Consider the following 22,450-nt stretch of genomic DNA (forward strand, 5'->3'; position numbering starts at 1 on the left):
TAAGTCATTAAATGACTCCCGCCTCCTGGTGGTAGAGGGCGCTGCCGCGCTAGTGATCCTTCTTGCGACTTCCGGTACTGCAGAAGAACTGAACACACGCAACAGGAGATTTTTTTTTTTTCCTCTGCCTGAACTTTTAACATGGAGGATTACATACCGGTATCTAAAATAAAACAGTTTTCTAAACTGGACTTTCAATCGAAGCAGGAGGTAATAATTAAAGGAATATCTCCATCGAAACAGAGACTTTTAAAACTGAAGAAAGAAAATAAGGAAGACTTCTATAAACAAGTTATCGATGCTTTTGGTCAGAAGGAGCTGCAAATGGACTCCATTTATAAGTACAGGTAAGACCATAATAACGTTTTTTTTAATTAAATGTGCCTTTCATGATGGTATGCTTACATCACACTCAAAGCGCACGCCTAAATTTTATGGATTCCTTTTGGTAAACGCCGGAGTGAGAAGAGGTTTTAAAATAATTACCGCATGCACGGCCATCCCGCCGGTTTCCGGTAAACGCAGGAGTGACAGGAGGTTTTAAATTAATTAACGCCCCTGCGGCTATTCAAGGAAATACGGTATATCATGAGAGTCTCATGACTTTGAGAATATAATTGGAATTTTACAAAAAATAAAGTATAAATACAGTAAAAAAAACAAAAACATTCCAAGGATATAGTTTTAGCTATTAGCTTGTAACATTAATGTAAATTAGGTTAATTGTGTGAAACTGAATTGTATAAGATTTAACTTGTAATATGGGAATATATATGTATATATATATATATATATATATATATATATATATATACTGTATGTATGTGTGTGTGTATGTATGTATATGTGTATATATATATATATATATGTATGTATATATATATATATATACTGTATATATATATATATATATATACTGTATGTATGTGTGTGTGTATGTATGTATATGTGTGTATATATATATATATATATATATATATATATATATATATATATATATATATATATATACATATACATATACATATACATATATAATACATAAAAATAGTGTTTATGTATGAGATCTAGGGGTGCCAATTATGGCCAAAGTAATAATTAAGATTATTGTTATCAATATTGAAATCATGATTACTGATTGTTAGGTAAAGCAGTGCTGGAGTGTGAACGTAAGACCATCATGGCATTTGTAATGTCTAATTAAAAGACTATAGATAAAAGTTATCCATATATTTATAGACAAATATTAGTTTTTTAAATTCTTTAATAACATCAACTCGTCAGCTTTTTGTCATTACATGATGCCTTTATCTCTATTTTTACATTTTGATAGAGAGAGTTTTTATTTTGTATTTTTTTTTAAGTGATGTACTTTTATATGTACATGTAGATGCTGTGTCGGGACAGATCCATTAAGAGTTTGAGCAGAAATATGTCATATAGTAATTAACTATACACAATAAAACATTAACAAAATGATGTGTAACATGAATGATTTTTGAAGTAACACCTTAGTGACATGAAAAAAACACAATGAATGTAAAAAAAAACAAAACCTGGTGTTTACTTTTTGATATCACAATAAAACAGCAGTTTGGCTAATGAAGATGAAGTCTAATAAACAAGCTTTGTTCTTCTCAAACGCTTCCCTAGTGTTTCAGTACAAAAGTTTGGCCAACAAAAAAACCCCCTGTCACATCAAATAAACAATCTTCAAAGCCTGCGTTCAATTCGATGAGATGACAAAACATTTGAGCTAGTATTGATGTTATTTGAACACTGATACAGTTTGCAGTTAAATAAAGGAGGAGTGAGCATCCCAGTAAACAAAGTAAAGACTTTATAAACAAGTTGTGACAACGTTCACGACACATCGCCTGCTGCAAAACATCAAATAGTTTTCTCCTTCGCTGTGTACTTTTAGTGTGGGGACAAGTGTCTCCAATATTGTCCACACTTGTCTCCATCCAAACACAGCAGTGCGCTCTTAAATGCACGCCCGAAAGTGAGGGAAAATGAAGTTAAACCAAGCGCTTGGCTTTGTTTACTCAGAGGGGAAATCTCCGCAGCAAAGTCGGTGTCGTTGGTCCGCCATGATTATCAAGCCAAACACCACTAGTGCGCATGCGCCTGACTGTGTGTTGCCGAAAATGCATTAATAAATAAAGTTTTTTCGGTAATTAAAACATTAAACGGTAATACTAATCATCGGGAATTTTATCGCAAATGATCATTCTATCGTTTACCATTACATCCCTAGTCCATTAACAAGTAAAAAGTCAAGGGTGGTCACGGCATGTTCTTGCCACAAATGTTGGTCAATATTTTGGGCATTCCGGCGAAAGACAAGGGCGGTCGCGGCACTTGCCGGAGTTGCCGCGGTTAAATTCGAGCCCTGCGTCAGTAAAATCCAAACAATAGTCTGGAAAATACTGTAAGTCATAGAAATAAGACAGTCTAAGATTTAAAAAATAATAAAAAATAATTATAATTAGGCGATAGAAAATGAAAATAAAATAATTATAGAGATAATATAATAATAATAATAATTAAAAACATAATATATATTTTTTATATTAAAATTGTGAGAGTCCAAGAACAAGCAACTTAATATCACAAGAAATAACTTGTAACAATACAATAAAAAGTTACAATTTTACAAGCAAATTTGCATTACTAGTAATAAAATAAAATAAATAAATAAAATACTCCAAGGTGAAAACTGTTTATTTAAATTGACAGGACAAAAAGTGGAAAGATTATTCAGTTAACTTCCTGATATTCGTTTTTGGTCTATTTCTTTTGTCGGAGAAAAAAATATCCCTGTTATGCAAAACACAAATATCCCCTGCACAGGACGCTGGTTCTCAGGAGGATATCTCAGAATATTACGATTAGTCATGTCATTAAATTTCAGTCATAGAAATATATATGAAAGTGTCTGATTAGAACTCACTGACGAAAGATGTCTCCCCCAGGTATCCTCTGCGTTTGAGCGTCACCTCCAGGAATTTGGCGTCCTCGTCCACCAGATAGTACTCCCTCTCCAGTGAGATCCAGGCCCAGTTGAGGCGGAATGGCTGAGGCTTGAGTTTGTTTCCACCTGAAGGAAGGACGCAAGAAAGCACAGCTTCATTAGATGGTAAGGAAACAATCTATTAGTTGACATGCGAGGCAGAAACGTCAACCATGCGTGACTGGAAGGAAATGAAAGAAGTATTTTGTAACTTGATAACTTAATGACTTGACCTCGTAGTCTATCAGTCTTTCTCAAACCCCACACTTTCTCCAACCTATCCCTAATCCGTACTATCTCATGACTTGGTAATCCCTCATGGTCACTGGCTGAGAACCTCACATATATTGGAGATTATCGGTTCCTCCGCATAGTCGGGTTCTCTTGGACCTAGGATGATGGGAGCAGGCTGACCCGCTACTTTTGATGTGAAATGGGTCACGGTCAGTGGCGTCTTTAGCTGGGCGAGGTTACGGAGGGTCGTTTCTCTTTAGTCCCGCATCGCTGATCACGCTCACAAGGGCCCCGTTGACCCGATAGAAGGACTCTGCTAGAGAGACTCTGAGGTTACTCAACAAAGTGTTAGCATAAGAAGACAGAAAATGTATTCTTTTGTTTGGTGCGTTTTAGCCTTTTGTCCACATTTAGAATAGAATGGACTTTATTGTCATTATATTTGCATGTAACGAGATTAAGGACTCCAATTTAAGGTGCGGTAGTGGGAACATATATGGGGTAAAAATAAATTAAATTACACAACAGGTAATAAAGAAAAAACTAACAATTGAAAAGAACAGTCTACTATCCAAAAAAAATAATAAGCAATCCTGTACAATACACAAAACACTATAGAAATACAAAATGCTGTACAATATACAGAACACGTTTGTTTGAAGTTTGATGTTTAAGTTTATTTCGAACAAGTATAAAGTTTGAATATGAACAAAAAACTACATTTGTGGTCACTCAAAACAGACTTTTTGGAAAATTGGTGGAGGCTTCCCAAAACTTTGTTTCTTTGGCTAGCCTTTCTTTAAATCACATCTTACGGAATTTAATTTCAAAACATATGTGCGGTAACTTAATTTTTTCCCTGTTTTCACCGTTCGTCTACATTTTGGGTCATTCAAAACAGACTTGTTGGAAAAGTGGTGAAAGCTTTCCGAAGCTTTTTGTGTATTTTTTTGGCTAGCCTTTCTTTAAATCTGGTGACAGTTACGCATTGTTATCATAATTTACCAAATTATATTTCACAAAAAATATACGTGCAGTAACTTCATAACTTCAATTTTTTTTGTGTGTTTTTACCTTTCATCAAGGTTTTTGTTTTTCAAATGAGACTGACTTTGGTTTTCCGAAACTTTGAGTGTTTTGTTTAGCTAGCCTTTTTTAGATAACGCGTTGCTGTCAAATTCTTACTGAAATTCACCGCCACTATCTGACTCTTGCCCGCTGGATGCAAGGACTCATGGCCTTAACTTTGGTCCATCATGGCGGGTGCATGTTTAGTGTCCCTCCACCAGTCCTTCCTCCACCCTTTTTTTACTTTTTTACTTTTGTTTGTGTCTGGGACTGCTTAATGATGCCTGGAATTCATTATTTGAAGTCCTCTCATGATCCCACATGACGGTTTTGACTTTGTTCGCTATTTTTCATGTGTTTTGTATCATTTCTGTCACGATGCTCCTATTTGGGTTCTACTTCCATTAATTTTTTGTTTTTTTTGCTGCACTTTCACTTTGTTCTGGTTCTTAGCCTATTTAGTTTCACCTGTTGCTCTCCTTGCCAATGCTGGATCATTGTGCTTTGTACGTTGACAAATGTTGGTCTTCTGTGCAGTTCCTTGCTGCACAAGATTATTTCTGTCATGTCTGTGTGATCATGTTTTTGTTTTGGCCATGTGTTTGTTTTTTGGACTCTTTTTAGTTCCTGGTTGCGCTTCCTTGTTTGTTTGTTTCCATAGCAACTCATTAGTTTTCACATGTCCTGTCACGCACCTGTTTCACGTTTTGAGTCACTCACCTGTTTTCACTGATCATGTCACTATTTAAATCTGTCATTTTCTGTTGGTCTTTCTGGCGACATCACATTCATGCTACACTTTTTCATCACGCTTCTTCATGCCATGTTCACAGTTCCTTGTCAAGTAAGTTTTTGTTTAATGTCTATAGTTCTCCGCCTTTGTGCGCGCCTTTTGTTTTCATAGTCAAGTTTTTCACTTCCGCTGTGAGCGCCTTTTGTTTGTACTTTTTTTGAGTTAGAATTAAAAATGTATTTAAATTCACGTCTCGCACGCGCCAATTTTCCGTTGCCTTATGGGAGAACAAACCACGCCAAGGACCCAGTCCTGACAATTTCTGCCTTGCCTTGCTTGGCCTTGTGTTATCCCCGAATAAAAAGGGCTTTTACCTGGGATCTCCGTCAGAGAAAATAACATACGCATTGCTATCATATCTTAGTGAATTTCATTCATAACTTTATTTTTGTTCATGTTTTCACCATTTGTAAATATTTTGGGTCATTCAAAACAGACTTTTCGTAAAACTACTGAAGGCTAGGGCTGCAACTAACGATTCATTTGATAATCGATTAATCTGTCGATTATTACTTCGATTAATCGATTAATAATCGGATAAAAGAGACAAACTACATTTCCATCCTTTCCAGTATTTTATTGAAAAAAAACAGCATACTGGCACCATACTTATTTTGATTATTGTTTCTCAGCTGTTTGTACATGTTGCTGTTTATAAATAAAGGTTTATAAAAAAACAAAAAACTAAATATTAAAAAAAAAAAAAAAAATCAAAATTGCCTCTGCGCATGCGCATAGCATAGATCCAACGAATCGATGACTAAATTAATCGGCAACTATTTTTAATAATCAATTTTAATCGATTTAATCGATTAGTTGTTGCAGCCCTACTGAAGGCTTTCTGAAACTTGGAGTGTTTTTTGGCTAGCCCAATTTAGATCACATGACAGAAAATTCCGACTGAAATTAACTTAATGCAAAAATATTATAATATATATATATTTTTTCTATAAAATGTTAACCGCATTAAAGAAAAATTCTGTACATATCCTCAGTAGCTTTGTTTTGTTCATGCGTTTTTGTCTTTCGTCAACATTTTGGCATTTACATTGTTCATTTAACGCAAAAAAACATTTGCAATCCTATCTTTTTTTTGTGTGTGTCTGTGGTTACTCAAAAGAGACTTTTCGGAAATCTTTTTTTGTTACAGCATTAAACAAAATAGTTGCCTGTTGCATTGGTGTTAGATTGCAGAGGACTTCCTGTTTTATGAGCAATGGCAAATAGATGTGTCATAACTTTATACCGAACATTGAGTGGACAGTTTTGCATTTTTTGTCTTATTTTAGCTTGTAAACAATCGTTTATAATATAATATGTCAACAGGACAACAAAGCTCGTCTTTTCCTAAGACTTGGACATTGTACTCTGCGGTTTTATACTAGCTTTACTCTCTAAAGTGGACAACACGGCTTTGAGCTTTGGACAAAAACACCAAGGAACTCAAGCGTGTACTGGCAATAAAAGCGGCATTCAGCCGAAAAGAGCCGGCAGTCTTTATGTGAGGGCAGAATGAAAACCCTCGGCGGGAGGACGTGTGTTGCTATTCAGGACGGGAAGGAGGACACTTCCTCAAAAGTCACTTGTCAGCCAATGAGGATTTTTCACTAAGCCCAATGAATTCTGCCTAGCAACAAGTGTCGCTCTTTAAATTCATGGAGAGTGACAGCTGTCCTCCACACCTAAGTCCCACCCCCAGAAAGCTTTGTCCCCTTCAGAGGTTGGATAACTGAGGGGGACAGCAGGCCACAGTCTGGGTGGGCCACCTTTTGGCGCCGTGCCTCGGCATTGTTCACGCCAGCCCTGGAGGAGGTTCTCCTCTCTCTGGTGACTTCTTCTTCTTCTCAGGAGGAGGTCGGCCATGAGGGCGCGACTCCGCCCTAGTGACAGAATTCCCACAAGACTCCCCACAATAGCAAACGCTCTTGTGGTCTTGACATAACCTGCTCTGTGGCCTAGTGGTTAGACTAGACCTGGGCAAATTAAGGCCCGGGGGCCACATGCGGCCCGTTAAGCTTTTCAATCTGGCCCGCCGGGCATTCCCAAATAATTTTTTTATATCTTTAAGATGGAAAGTGTAGCTGCCATTATGATGTGCAGTGATGTTTTCCCAATTACCATAAGTCTTGAACTATACTAAGTATTCCTATGGTTGGAATCTGTGCCTTTGCATGATATTTTAGTGACTATTGTTGTCCTGATACCAATATTATTTCGATACTTTTCGGTACTTTTCTAAATAAAGGGGACCAGAAAAAATTGCATTATTGGCTTTATTTTAACAAAAAATCTTAGGGTGCGGCGGACCGGTACTTTTCAGAGGCGGTATGGTACCGAATATGGTTCATTAGTATCGCGGTACTATACTAATACCCGTATACCGTACAACCCTACTAGTTACTATGGTAATCTACGTCACAGCTGGTCAGACGAGGCACCAAGCAGTGTGGGTGTGGCTTGATTGTAAAATATGTCGATCGAGAGGGGGTGTGACGTTCATATGTTCTCAATATTCAGGGTTGTATCATTCATAGAAAAATTTGAAATTCCATTCCGTTTTTAAGGCGGTCTGTCATAAAATTTTTAGCATTCAATCAGACTTTATTGTGAGGTTTTTTATTAGTTTTCCTAAAAAATAGGTATACCGGCCCCCAGACACTTTTTTTTTTTTCTAAATTTGGCCCCCGAGTCAAAATAATTGCCCAGGCCTGGGTTAGAGTGTCCACCCTGAGATTGGTAGGTCGTGATTTCAAAACCCGTTCTAGTCACACCAAAGACTATAAAAATGGGTTAGAATTGGGGGATGAATCACCAAAAATTATTCCCGGGCGCGGCCACAGCTGCTGCTCACTGCTCCCCTCACCTCCCAGGGGGGTAAACAAGGGGATGGGTCAAATGCAGAGGATAATCTCACCACACCTAGTGTGTGTGTGACAATCATTGGTACTTTTAACTTTTTAGCACGTTTTTTAGTTTTTAACACTAATGCTAACACCAAATGCTAATGCTAACACACAACATGATTTGTCCTGGCTGGTTAACCAATTTGATAAACCTCTTAAGTCATTGATATTGGGTATCATGGCAAACCCGCTACTCCTTTCGTAGCAAAATGTTTTGTGTTAGCTTTAACTCTTGATAGAATTAGCACTGATTTTAGCGCTAAAACAGCAACGCAAGAAGTGGTCCTCATCATAGAACGCTAAACTAGACAATCACAGGTCACCACAGCTACAATAAAGATGCTATTCCAGTCCCAAGGTCTTGTTCTAAGGTTAAACTACTCCATATTGTAGCTTTAACACAGAAATACTCAGCATATTTCATGACATCAAATCTTTAAATAAACATTATTGGAATTGTTTTAGTGTGTGACAAAGTTTGAACAATAGCGTAAGCATAGACGCTGTCACTAAAAACAACACAACAGGTGGTCCTGGCTCGTCCATCAGTGTCACCAAACACTAAAGTAAATGATTTAGTGTTACTATGGCAACAATGCTATTCTACGCATTCGGCACAAATATTACATATTGTAGCCTAACAACAAACATGCTATCCTAGTCCCAAGTACTTGTTTTAAAGTCAAACTATTACATACTGTAGCTTTAACTCAGAGATACTTAGCATACTTCATGACATCAAGTCCTAAAAAAATATTGTTTGCTTGTTTTAGTGTGTGACAAAAGTTTGAACAATAGTGTTAGCACAGACGCTGTTGCTAAAACCAACACAATAAAGTGGTCCTGCCTTGTCCACCAGTGTCATCAAACACTAAAGTAAGGGATCTTGGGTTACTAGGGCAACAACATAGATGCTACTCTACATATTCTACGCATCATTACTCCGCACAAACAGTACATATTGTAGCCTAACAACAAACATGCTACTTGTTTTAAAGTCAAACTATTACTGTACGTCCTGTAGCTTTAACTCAGTGATACGTAGCGTTTTTAATGACATCAAGTTGGAAAAAAACTATTGTTAGCTTGTTTTAGTGTATGACAAAGTTTAAAATAATTGTGAAGCTGTTGCTAAAACCAACACAACGAGTGGTCCTACCTTGTCCACCAGTGCCATAGAACACCAAAGTAAGTGATCTCGGATAACCATGGCAACAACATACATGTTATTCTACTTATGGCAATCCCGTATAACATTACATCAACTGGCACACATATTGTTGCCTAACAACAAACATGCTATTATAGTCCCATGTTCTTCTTTTAAGGTCAAGCTATTCCATATTCTAGCTTTAACGCTAGAATACTTAGCATATGTCATGACGTCAAGACTTAAATATTGGTGGATGGTTTAAGTGTGTAACATAGTTTAAACAATAGTGTTAGCGCCGACGCCGACACGAGAGATTGTCATAGAACACTAAAGTAATTACAAGCTTTAACACTATATCACACCGCTATATTCACCTATTTGAAATAACTATGAACTTTGTCTAATCATCTTAGTGGGCCGCAGTCTGTGTTTTTCTAATGTTGCTAGAGCTAACACACTGACCATCCTGGCTGGTCCACCTCCAATGTCAGAGACTTCCGATCCAAAGTATGTGACCTCGGATTGCAATTAGTAACACGACTCCTTCCTCGCTGCAAGCCACTGTACCATAAACCACACCATTTTAAAGCTGATGTTTTGCGATCCAATTTCTACAGAGCGTTGCTTTAATTTTAAGTGTCTCGCAGAGAGCGTCAAGTTTTCCCTGCACCAGCATCCTTGGATGTCAACCCTCCCCCCGGTCCCCTATATATATTTACCCCACTGTGAGTTCAGGGGGTGTCAGGGGCGACGCGTAGCTTTGAGGAAAGGACGAGAATCCAGTCCAAGAATAACCTGATGGAGTAGAGCAGTGGTTTTCAACCGCTGTGCTGCGGCACACTAGTGTACCGCGGCACACTAGTGTACCGCGAGATATTGTCTGGTGTGCCGTGGGAAATTATGTAATTTCACCTAATTGGGTCAAAAATATTTTTTGCGAACCAGTACCGTAATTTCCGGACTATAAGCCGCTACTTTTTCCCCTCGTTCTGGTCCCTGCGGCTTATACAAGGGTGCGGCTTATATGCGGCCTGTTCTTCTCCGACACCGACGAAGAGGATTTCGGTGGTTTTAGTACGCAGGAGGAAGACGATGACGCAATGATTAAAGACTGACTTTTCATATACCGGTAGGCTGGTTATTTTGATAACGTACAGGCGAGCACTTTGTATTACTTTGCACCGTTGTATTATTTGTACTCTGCACGAATGCTGTTCGCCATGTCAAAGATGTGAAAGTTTGATTGAATGATTGAAAGATTTATTGTTAATAAATGGGACGCTTTGCGTTCCCAAACAGTCATCTCTGTCCCGACAATCCCCTCCGTGGTAGCAGGAACCCCTATATACTACGCTAATTACACATCAAAACCCTGCGGCTTATAGTCGGGTGCGGCTTATATATGGAGCAATCTGTATTTTCCCCTAAATTTAGCTGGTGCGGCTTATAGTCAGGTGCGGCTTATAGTCCGGAAATTACGGTAATTATAATCCGCAAATGTGCCGTTGTTGAGAGTCTGTGCTGTCTAGAGCTCGGCATATCAGTAGATGGCAGCAGGTAGCTAATTGCTTTGTAGATGTCGGGAACACGGTTTGTGGTGATCACAATATGCGTGAGGCAGCGTGCAGGTAAAAAATGTATCTAATGCTTAAACCAAAAATAAACAAAAGGCGAGTGCCGCTAAGAAAAGGCATTGAAGCTCAGGGATGGCTATGCCAAACGAAGCTAAAACTGAGCTGGCTGCAAAGTAAACAAACAGAATGCTGGACGACAGCAAAGACTTACAGCGTGTGGAGCGGACAGCGTCCACAAAGTACATTCGTACATGACAATCAACAACAAAATAGGAGCGCAAGACAAGAACTAAAACACTACACACAGGAAAACACCAAAAAACTCTAAATAAGTCACGGCATGATGTGACAGGTGGTGACAGTACACCTACTTTGAGACAAGAGCTATAGTGATGCATGGGGTGGTTATGGTTTGCATTCGACTTTTTACTGTCAATATCGGCTGCTGAGTTTCATTTTTTCCGCATTTTTCAATGAAAAAAATGTGCCTTGGCTCAGAAAAGGTTGAAAAACACTGGAGTAGAGGACGTCGCCATTGCATTTCCTCATGAATCCCCCTGCGTTGATATGAACACTAGCAACGGTTTAGAAGCTGACAACAACCTCTGTACATTTTCAATGGACACATTATTAGCTTACACTCAATATTTAGAGGAATTCCTATTGCCTGAATCGTAAATTGACTCGTCAGACAGGGGGCAGGGGTCCCTGCAGGATGTCACAAATCATAACATGACATGATCCGTATCCCAAACATGCCCACTATGCATCGCAGGCATAAAGCAGTGCCCCACTAGACGGTACTGGTGCTACTACCATGTGTTTTGTATGGAATACAGAGCCATGATTCTGTTCAAAGCAGATGTTTAAGCTTGTCTCATGATCGTTATTGTGCTTGTTTTGTGTGTCTTGGCCTGTCTTGTCTTCCTGCTACACTCCTGTCAAACGGGCACTCTGTGGTCTGACCCAACTCTGTCTGAATTTACATTTATTTATGAATAAAGGAAAATAAAAGAATAGTGTCTGTTGTGGACACGATGCTGATTTTATTGACTACAATTAAATACAATAAAATTAAATGAGATAAAACAACATAACTGATAAATAAAATAATGTGCTGTGTTATGGACACTATGCTGTTATATTGAATACAATTAAATACTGAGTAAATTAATGTTAACCAAAATGATCGCGTTTATCATTATTATCGTGGTATTGTTAAATGCGCTCAAAAAGTAATTATACTCTCACTTAAATTATATTAACCAAGTTATATCTTTTTTTTAATGGACACAACATACTTTTTTTGGCAGAAGAAACATCTAATATTGTTCTGGCTTCATAGAAGCTATATTATTTTTGTTTTTTAATATGTAAATTGTAAAGGTTGATCAGTTGTTTCACTTCCGGTTGGTGTGACGTCTCGCGAGTTCACTTCCTGTTGAAGGGACGTCCGTCTGTTTCAACTCGAAACTCTCGAGTTTATTGATAATCTTTTATGTTTAATGCGAATAATGTAGCTCAGTTGTTTAAACAGTAATGTGTTTGTACAAATTTAGATTGGTAAATGACGTTTTGTATTGTAAGTAAGTAAGTAAGGACCGTATTTTTCGGAGTATAAGTCGCTCCGGAGTATAAGTCGCACCGGCCGAAAATGCGTAATAAAGAAGGAAAAAAACATATATAAGTCGCACTGGAGTATAAGTTGCATTTTTTTGGGAAATGTATTTGATAAAAGCCAACACCAAGAATAGACATTTGAAAGGCAATTAAAATAAATAAAGAATAGTGGACAACAGGCTGAATAAGTGTACGTTATATGACGCATAAATGACCAACTGAGAAGGTGCCTGGTATGTTAACGTAACATATTATGGTAAGAGTCATTCAAATAACTATAACATATAGAACATGCTATACGTTTACCAAACAATCTGTCACTCCTAATCGCTAAATCCCATGAAATCTTATACGTCTAGTCTCTTACGTGAATGAGTTAAATAATGTTATTTGATATTTTACGGTAATGTGTTAATAATTTCACACATAAGTCGCACCCTCGGCCAAACTATGAAAAAAACTGCGACTTATAGTCCGAAAAATACGGTAAGTAAGTAAGTAAATGTTATTTATAAAGCGCTTTTTACAGATAAAATCACAAAGCGCTGTACAAAACATAGGTGTAAAGCAACAATTCAATTAAAACAACAGGGGCAACATCATAAAAAGGATACAAAGGTGATTAAAAATGATAGTTAAAAGGTGCATTAATTAAAAGCTTTACCAAAAAGAGAAGTTTTCAAATGATTCTTAAAAGTGTCAACACAGTCAAGATCACGGAGGGACTAGTGCAAATTATTCCAGAGTCTGGGAGCTATAGCCTGGAATGCCAGGTCTGCACGGGTTTTAAAACGAGTTTTTGGGATCTTTAGAAGACCCTGGCCTGAAGACCGGAGGCTGCGCCCTGAAGAGTAGGGGCATAGCAAATCAGTGATGTACTGAGGGGCCCCCACCATGCAACGCACGGAATGTCAGGACTAAAATCTTAAACTCAATGCGGAATTTAACGGGGAGCCAATGAAGACTGGATAGAACGGGGGTGATATGGGCTGTTCTGGGTGCACCGGTCAAAAGTCTGGCAGCCGCATTTTGAACAGTCTGAAGTCTCTTTAGTGTTGACTTGTTGAAAAGAGAATTGCAATAGTCAATATTGGGGAAAGACGTTAATGTCCGTTGTTTACATGTTAGCATTTAAGCTACTGAGCGCCTTACTGTTCTTTGATCATTATCATGTATTACAGTAATCCTAACCGTTGGGAGTTTTAAAGCAGTTAACATTACTACCGTTTATTTGTAGTACAAACGCCTGCAGCCGCAGAAACCGATGCAAAAGAGTGACTGCTCTCACTGAACACGCACATTAAAAACACAAACTGTGATATCAACGTAGGATCCGCGGCCCCGCCTCGCCTCACAAAGAGATGGTTCATTGACGCTTGAAAACTTTTCATTTATCGTCGGTTAATTGACTTATCGAATATCGGCCCAGGCCTTTGAATGTGTGTTGTTTGCTGTGTGATGTTGCCTCCTCCTATTAGATAACAAGTTCACTTTAGTTTGATGCTGGTTGTTGCTTTCATTGGTAAAAAGTGATTTCCTGCATCGAACTTGTTGGGCTTCTGACGCTATGTTGTTGACATGGAACCTACCTCAAAAGTAGCATGCCACGTTACATCAAACGTCTCGCTAACGGCGTTGTAACTTACATGTAAAAGTACAAGTAAACGCCTCTATCATATAAGTTAAAGTTAAAGTCCCAACGATTGTCACACTAGGTTTGCTGAAATGTGTCCTCTGCATTTGACTCATTCCCATGTTCACCAACCTGGGAGGTGAGGGCAGCAGTGAGTAGCAGCGTGCGCCGCTCTCAGGAATCATTTAGGGATTTAACCCCCAATTCCAACTCTTGATGCTGAGTGCCAAGCAGGGAGGCAATGACTACCATTTTTTGTAGTCTTTGGTATGACTCGGCCAGGGTTCGAACTCACAACCTCCCAGTCTCAGGGCGGACACTCTAAACACAAGGCCACCGAGCTTATATAACGCCATTATTCGGAACCCTGTTGCTAATATCGTATTGCATCGGTATCGGCCAATAGTCATGGCTGTATGATCCCTTTCGGAAGTGAAAAAGCTGTATTGACACACTCCTAGTTTGTACGGCCAATGGTAATCAAGCCAGAGTTCTTATGGCCATGTGCAGCAGCTTGAAAAAAGAAAGAAAATTGTGACAACATGGTCACGGTTAAATTTATAGATTTAGTTTTTCCTTTTAGCGCTTGTTTTTGACTTCTGCTATGTAGCGTAGCTAAGTGGTCGATGCTCTAGTACTTTTCCTGTGTCCTAAAAAAACTGGATTGACAAAAAAACCCGAAACGTCGACGTTTGCTCGTGTTGCCCCCTCCCCCCAGCAACTGGGTCGGGTGAAGGAATGGCGGCTCGATGACATCTTGGCTCGGACAGGCAGCGGCTTTGCCATCCGAGAGCAGATAAGAATAACCTGTAAGCCGTGCATCACGACGCCTCACCCCGCCATAAATCACGCTGGGAGAAATAAAGGATGAAAAGGGTATGGATACGTAGGCGAGGCCATTCTGGGAAATGGATACGAGGCATAAGCCTCAAAGGGAAAAAAAGGTGAAGAAATTATGAAGACGAATTGAGGAACAGTTTTTTCTTATTGGACTTTGAAGGATTGTGTTCTCCTGAGATGATGGTGTTGGTCTTTGAAAGGAGATCCATAGTCTTCACTTCCAGGCTCTGCTCTATCTGTCTGTGGTCCTGGAGTCTGGAGTCTTGCAGGAAGTGCATTCCACTCCCAGTTTCTCACTGATCACATGACACCCTCCCCTTTAACCCCCCTGAACCCTCCACTGCAGTCCTGTACTCTGCACCACCACCCCTACATGATGACCACCTACCGCCCATCCAATAAGATCCACTACAAGGGTAGCATCAATGCATCATACTGACAACTGTTTATTCACATTTGTGTTACCTTGTTGAGGCCAACAAGTCAGATTTCATCAAAATTAATACATAAAATAAATCCACTATTAAAGGAAAACAAAATAAAGGAATAGTGTCGTTTACAGATACCATTCTGTTGAATTAAATTCAATTGAATTTTTACAGCCAACGAGTCCGATTTAATCAAAATTAACACATAAAATGGAGTAACTAATAAAGAAAAATAAATTAAAAGAATGGTGTCAGTTATTGACACCATCCTGTAATATTAAATTAAAATTAACAGAGCCTCGATTCAATTGATTTTAATTTATTGTAATTCAATTTATTTGAGTAAGAACAAATAAATACATCTAAGTAACTAATGAAGGAAAATAAAATAAATGAACAGTCTCTGTCTCTCCGTGCTGTTAAATGAAATGAAGTTAATTTTAAGATTTAATTTAAAGTAAACAACATAGAATAAACTAACTAATACAAGAAAAATAAGATAATGGAATGGTGTCTGGCACACCATGCCGTTGTTGTGTTGAATAAAAAATACAATTCATTACAATGTAATTAAATTCAACTATCCATCCATCCATCCATTTTCTACCGCTTGTGCTTTTCGGGGTGGGGGGTATATTAAATAAAATAAATAAAACAACAAAACTAATAAAGGACAAACATATTGGAATAGCGTCTATTATGTTGAACAAAATAAGATTAAATAAATTAATTGAATAAAATTAAAATATATCAAATCAAACAAATAAAACAACACAACTGATAAAGAAAAATGGGCATTATGCTGTTGTATTAAATAAATAAAAATACAAATGTATTTTTTATTAAATTAAATTGGATTAAATACAATTTAAAAAAAACCCAACATAAGTAAGGAAAACATATGTCTGTTATGGACACCATGCTGTTGTATTAAATTGAATCAAACAGAGTCTAAATTCAATTGAATTCAGCTTTTACTAAAGTAGTAATTATACTGAGAAGTTATTTTAATATTTGGGCGTCCCTGTTTGAGACCACAAATCAATAAATACAAAGACTCTTAGTTAAATTGATTGATTTTAAACTAACTAGTCAAAAATAAAGTCAACCTAATTAAAGTACGCTATGGACCAGTGATTCTTCCCAAAAGTGGATTACAGAAAGCCTCATTAAAATATTTATTGCACAACCCAAATCTGACCTTCTTTTATTTGTACTTATTTCTTGTTAAAATCATAATTACCTTCATTTTATTGTATTGTGTTATACATGAAATGTTCCTATTCCTCCTTTTAATACATTGCTCTGAAATGAATTTGAAGTATTTGTGTTTAAAAAGATGTCAAATGACATTTAACTAAAAGTAGGGATGTCCGATAATGGCTTTTTTGCCGATATCCGATATTCCGATATTGTCCAACTCTTAAAGGCCTACTGAAATGAATTTTTTTTATTTAAACGGGGATAGCAGATCTATTCTATGTGTCATACTTGATCATTTCGCGATATTGCCATATTTTTGCTGAAAGGATTTAGTATAGAACAACGACGATAAAGATTGCAACTTTTGGTATCTGATAAAAAAAAGGCTTGCACCTACCGGAAGTAGCGTGACGTAGTCAGTTGAACATATACGCAAAGTTCCCTATTGTTTACAATGATGGCCGCATGAAGTGAGAGAGATTCGGACCGAGAAAGCGACAATTTCCCCATTAATTTGAGCGAGGATGAAAGATTTGTGGATGAGTAAAGTGCAAGTGAAGGACTAGTGGGGAGTTGAAGCTATTCAGATAGGGAAGATGCTGTGAGAGCCGGGGGTGACCTGATATTCAGCTGGGAATGACTACAACAGTAAATAAACACAAGACATATATATACTCTATTAGCCACAACACAACCAGGCTTATATTTAATATGCCACAAATTAATCCTGCATAAAAACACCTGCGTGTTTGTTATGCTAGCTCCTAGCTCCTCTGCTAGCTCCTAGCTCCATAGAACACGCCAATACAATTCAAACACCTGATCAACACACACAATCACTCAGCCCAAAAGACCGTTTACCTAACCCAAGGTTCATAAAGCTTATATATTTTTAAAAAGTTACGTACGTGACGCGCACATACGGTCAAGTTATCGAATGTTTAGCAGCCAAGGCTGCATACTCACGGTACCTGATATTCAGCTGGGAATGACTACAACAGTAAATAAACACAAGACATATATATACTCTATTAGCCACAACACAACCAGGCTTATATTTAATATGCCACAAATTAATCCTGCATAATAACACCTGCGTGTTTGTTATGCTAGCTCCTAGCTCCTCTGCTAGCTCCTAGCTCCATAGAACACGCCAATACAATTCAAACACCCGATCAACACACACAATCACTCAGCCCAAAAGACCGTTCACCTAACCCAAGGTTCATAAAGCTTATATATTTTTAAAAAGTTACGTACGTGACGCGCACTTACGGTACGGTACGTGTTATGCTAGCTCCTAGCTCCTCTGCTAGCTCCTAGCTCCATAGAACACGCCAATACAATTCAAACACATGATCAACACACACAATCACTCAGCCCAAAAGACCGTTCACCTAACCCAAGGTTCATAAAGCTTATATATTTTAAAAAAGTTACGTACATACGCAAAAAAAAGCCAAAGCTGCATACTCACAGTAGCACGTCTGCGTCTTTGTCATCCAAATCAAAGTAATCCTGGTAAGAGTCTGTGTTGTCCCAGTTCTCTACAGGCGTCTGTGTATCCAAATCAAAAGTCCTCCTGGTTAGAGTCTCTGTTATCCGAGTTCTTCCATCTTGACTGCATCTTTCGGGAATGTAAACAAAGAAGCGCCGGCTGTGTACTGTTGTGGCTGACTACGTTCGAAAAATACGTCCATTTCGCACCGACAACTTTCTTCTTTGCTTGCTTGGCTTCCTTCTCCATAATGCAATGAACATGATTGAAACAGATTCACGAACACAGATGTCCAGAATACTGTGGAATTATGAAATGAAAACAGAGCGTTTTCGTATCGGCTTCAATGTGGAAGGCATACCCGTGTTCGTCGGGCTACGTCACGCGCATACGTCATCCTCAGAGGCGTTTCGAACCGGAAGTTTAGCGGCAAATTTAAAATGTCACTTTATAAGTTAACCCGGCCGTATTGGCATGTGTTATAATGTTAAGATTTCATCATTGATATATAAACTATCAGACTGCGTGGTCGGTAGTAGTGGGTTTCAGTAGGCCTTTAATTACTGATACTGATATCAACCGATACCGATATATATATAGTCGTGGAATTAACACATTATTATGCCTAATTTTGTTGTGATGCCCCGCTGGATGCATTAAACAATGTAACAAGGTTTTCCAAAATAAATCAACTCAAGTTATGGAAAAAAGTGCCAACATGCCACTGCCATATTTATTATTGAAGTCACAAAGTGCATTATTTTTTTAACATGCCTCAAAAATAGCAGCTTGGAATGTGGGACATGCTCTCCCTGAAATAATCCTGATACCCACTACAACTATAGGAAATACTTTACTTTGACTTTCACAAAGTGCATTTTTAAATTTTTAAAAAAAAAACATGCCTCAAAACAACAGCTACAAAAACAATGAAGGTACATACTGTAGCTTCAGTCCAGAGTATACTATAAACTGGGCTCAATCTGCCCTGTTCTTAATTCATTCGTATGAGTAACAAAAATGTGCAAAAAAAAACAAGAAAGGCACAAAAATAAAAAACTGCTTCTAGATAACACAGCCATCCTTTACAGTGCATGGGGAAAAAGGGCACAAAACATAAATAACAGCTTCACTCAGTCCAGACTATTAGTCTATTTGTGCAACAGATGAAGCTCAAAGAGTGGGCTAATTCTTTTTCTCCTTGTCATCACGTGTGAGAGGTAGATTTTTCTGAATGAAAACAAGCATCTGCAAGGGGTTCTGGGTATTTTTTCTGTTGTGTTTATGTTGTGTTAAGGTGCGGATGTTCTCCCGAAATGTGTTTGTCATTCTTGTTTGGTGTGGGTTCACAGTGTGGCGCATATTTGTAACAGTGTTAAAGTTGTTTATACGGTCACCCTCAGTGTGACCTGTATGGCTGTTGATCAACTATGCTTGCGTTCGCGAGTGCGTGTGTCAAGCAGCAGATAGTATGTGACTGGGCCAGTACGCAAGGATTAATTGGCGCTCTGTACATCTTCCTGCGTCTGTTTACACAGCGGCGTTTTAGAAAGTCACAAATTTTACTTTTGGAAACCGATACCAATAATCTTGAAACCGATACCGATAATTTCCGATATTACTTTTTAAAGCATTTATCGGCCAAAAATATCGGCGGACCGATAATATCGGACATCCCTAACTAAAAGTGACATTAGGCTCGACATGATACTGTTAAATGAAATGAAATAAAGATCAAATCTGGATCTTACCATGCGTGTGGTCATATGACAAATGTGCATGTAAGTCAGAGTCCTCAAAATGGGACACTTCCAATCTTGTAAATGTCTGAACATGTTTGACAGTAAGGACATTTTTTAGCCCATGGCGTCCTCCTGGACAAAAGACACATTTGAGCTGTATATTTAATAGAAATAAAAAGTACTTACACCTTAAATGTTGCACACTGTAGGAAGATTTCTGACCTGATCACTTGAATGCACGTTATTGGTTTTCTAATTCACTCTTAACACACCATTTTTGGTTTTGTAGTTGTCATCACTTTTTTTTTTATTATTATACGACCACTTTAACAGTTCAGCTGTGCCTGGAGGACACACACACACACTTATTGAGACACCCTCACTTTAACTCCTATGCATGCCTCACGACTATTAAGGGGACTATAAGGCATTTTCATGAGAGCTTAGCTATGTGTGTGCAATGCAATTGACAGCAAGTACCCTGCAAAGGCCGCAAGGGCTGCCATCAACTTAAACTCTGGCTTTTTCTTCTTATATTTCAAACTACAGTAACTCCAACATTAACTTGCAATTCTACACCTTTCTTGTTCTTGCATGTTGACATAGTAAAACAAGAAATAAGTAAGTTGGCGTTTGAGTCCATTGAGGTTAATTAGAAGAAGGGTTCTGTGTGGAAGTTACACTAAATACTTGTTTGTTTTCCATTAAAGAGCTGGGGCCGTACTTATCAAGCTTCTTAGAATTACTCCTAAGAAGTCTGCTAAGAGTTGACTTAAGAGTAAATAAATTATTCGCTGAAAGCTGCACTTAAAAGTTAGTTATCAAGCGTCTTACTCACACTTTCAGCGAAGTGTAGGACTGAATCTTAAGTGTCACACTCAGAGCTGAATTACGACATTACTATGTGCCGTAAACGGAATTTTAGGTGACGTCATTTCTGTGTCCATAGAAATGACCAATCACGGAAGGGAATCCGTTGTCTAAGAATAAAGAAATATCTTGGAAATATTTAAGTGGACAATGGGAGTGTATACTTTGACAATAAACTACAAAATAATACAAAACAAACTAGTCCCCGCCGGCACTCACGCTACCGCTCCCTCTCTTCTATCGCCCACACACTCACTGACGTCACTCACCTCACGGCCACACACATACGCTACTGTCATAACATTTTCTTTCCAATTCATTAATTAGGCAACTAATTTGAAACTGGTGTGGGTGGCTCTATATATACTAGCCCACTGCAGACACATGCAGAAATCAACAAGGAATCGAAAAGTATTAAATCTGTGACAAAAATAATATCCGCTCTGTCTAAACGATACCGTTTGATCAGCTGCTCGTCATCAAAAAAAACCAACATTGTTCCGTTCCCTGAACGTTCGCGCACGTCTCTCTCGCCTCAGTGCCATCCCCTGCTGGCAACTCCTAACCACTTAGGACACCTCTGAAGGTCTCTTAAATATCGTGGAGAGTAGGAGTGATTCTTAGACTTAAGAACGTTGATAAAAAGCTTTTATTCTTAAGTTTGAGAGTAGGACTAAATTTCGCAAATTCTCAGGACTTAAGTGTAAAATGGCACTCTAAGAAGCTTGATAAGTACGGCCCCTGGAGGAATAATGCACAAGTAAATGTAAACTAAATTAAATAACATAAACCAAACACCATGATAAAAAAACCAAAAAAAACTGGGCAACTTCACAAAACACGATAGAATGACTCATAATAATAATAATAATAATTCTAATAAATATATAAAAAGAAAAAGAAAATATTTAACAAAATTATCGCTAAAATAAAAAATACAGAATCAAAAATAGAGTATACAAAAACTACGAAAATAAAAAAACTAAAATATTAAATATACCAACTGGCACCAACATGACTAAATTATAGTGAAAGACTAGAATGACGCACCAGTACCATAAATACTTAAAAAAATGAAAACTCATGATTTTAATATCATTATCATTATTGTTACTACATTTTTATGTTGTTATTGACTTTTTGTTTACACTTTCTAATATATATAAATAGGTACAGCCCAGAAAGCTGTCTATAAATGAAATGTATTTTTATTTTTCTATTTTATTGTTATAATTAGAATTTCTAACATTTGTTCACACACATTTTGATATGTTCAAAAGGTTTTGGTCACTTCATTTAGCTATACTGTCAAAAGTGAGCCCTATAATCTTTATAAAAGGCAAAATGTTAGCACATTGCATGGTTGTTAAAACGTTTGACTGGTTAATTATTCAAATTTGATACAACATTTATCACTGGACTACTGCATACGCGGGACTATAATTGCCTCAGCTTGGGAGGTTTTAAAAGTGATCTCAGTTTTAGCTTTAAGTTGATGTTTTTTTTTAACTTTATAGCTTGCTGCATCTGTGTTGCCACAATGAGATTTTCTATCAGAGAAGCTGAACATCATTGTCCTGGAGAACTGCATGTCCCTTCATGTCCAAGATACCTTCACCCCCTTGACCTCCTTCACTCCCCCTCATTGAGGCCTTCAACACTTTGCATTACACTCCCTTTTATCTTTTTCTCTTCCGGATGCATCCTGTTTATTTGTTTGTTTCAGGTGTGCAATTATTACCCCACATGTTTTTTGTCTTGCCTGATGTTCATGTTAAAGGTTGAAACTTTTCTTTTGCACCTGGTTTAGCTGAACCTCCCTTCCATGTGTTTTGGCTGCAGGGAGAAACAAAAGTGGCAAAAGCAAACGCTAAT

At 37.9% G+C, this 22,450-nt stretch overlaps 1 protein-coding gene and 1 long non-coding RNA gene across 2 annotated transcripts in view; one reads left to right on the forward strand and one right to left on the reverse strand.

Moving 5' to 3' along the window:
• frem3 (Fras1 related extracellular matrix 3) overlaps positions 1 to 22,450 on the reverse strand; it is a 68,513-nt gene that overhangs the window by 31,045 nt on the left and 15,018 nt on the right. The window contains exon 3 of the mRNA XM_062032288.1: positions 2,957 to 3,103. Within this exon, the coding sequence (XP_061888272.1) occupies positions 2,957 to 3,103 (147 nt within the window). The remainder of the gene's footprint in view (positions 1 to 2,956; positions 3,104 to 22,450) is intronic.
• The window catches only part of LOC133639198 (uncharacterized), a 134,472-nt gene that overhangs the window by 10,072 nt on the left and 101,950 nt on the right, over positions 1 to 22,450 (forward strand). Inside the window, exon 3 of the long non-coding RNA XR_009823752.1 lies at positions 2,979 to 3,142. This is a non-coding gene — a long non-coding RNA (uncharacterized LOC133639198). The remainder of the gene's footprint in view (positions 1 to 2,978; positions 3,143 to 22,450) is intronic.

This window comes from Entelurus aequoreus, linkage group LG22 (genome assembly GCF_033978785.1).
Source record: "Entelurus aequoreus isolate RoL-2023_Sb linkage group LG22, RoL_Eaeq_v1.1, whole genome shotgun sequence".
NCBI lineage: Eukaryota > Metazoa > Chordata > Actinopteri > Syngnathiformes > Syngnathidae > Entelurus > Entelurus aequoreus.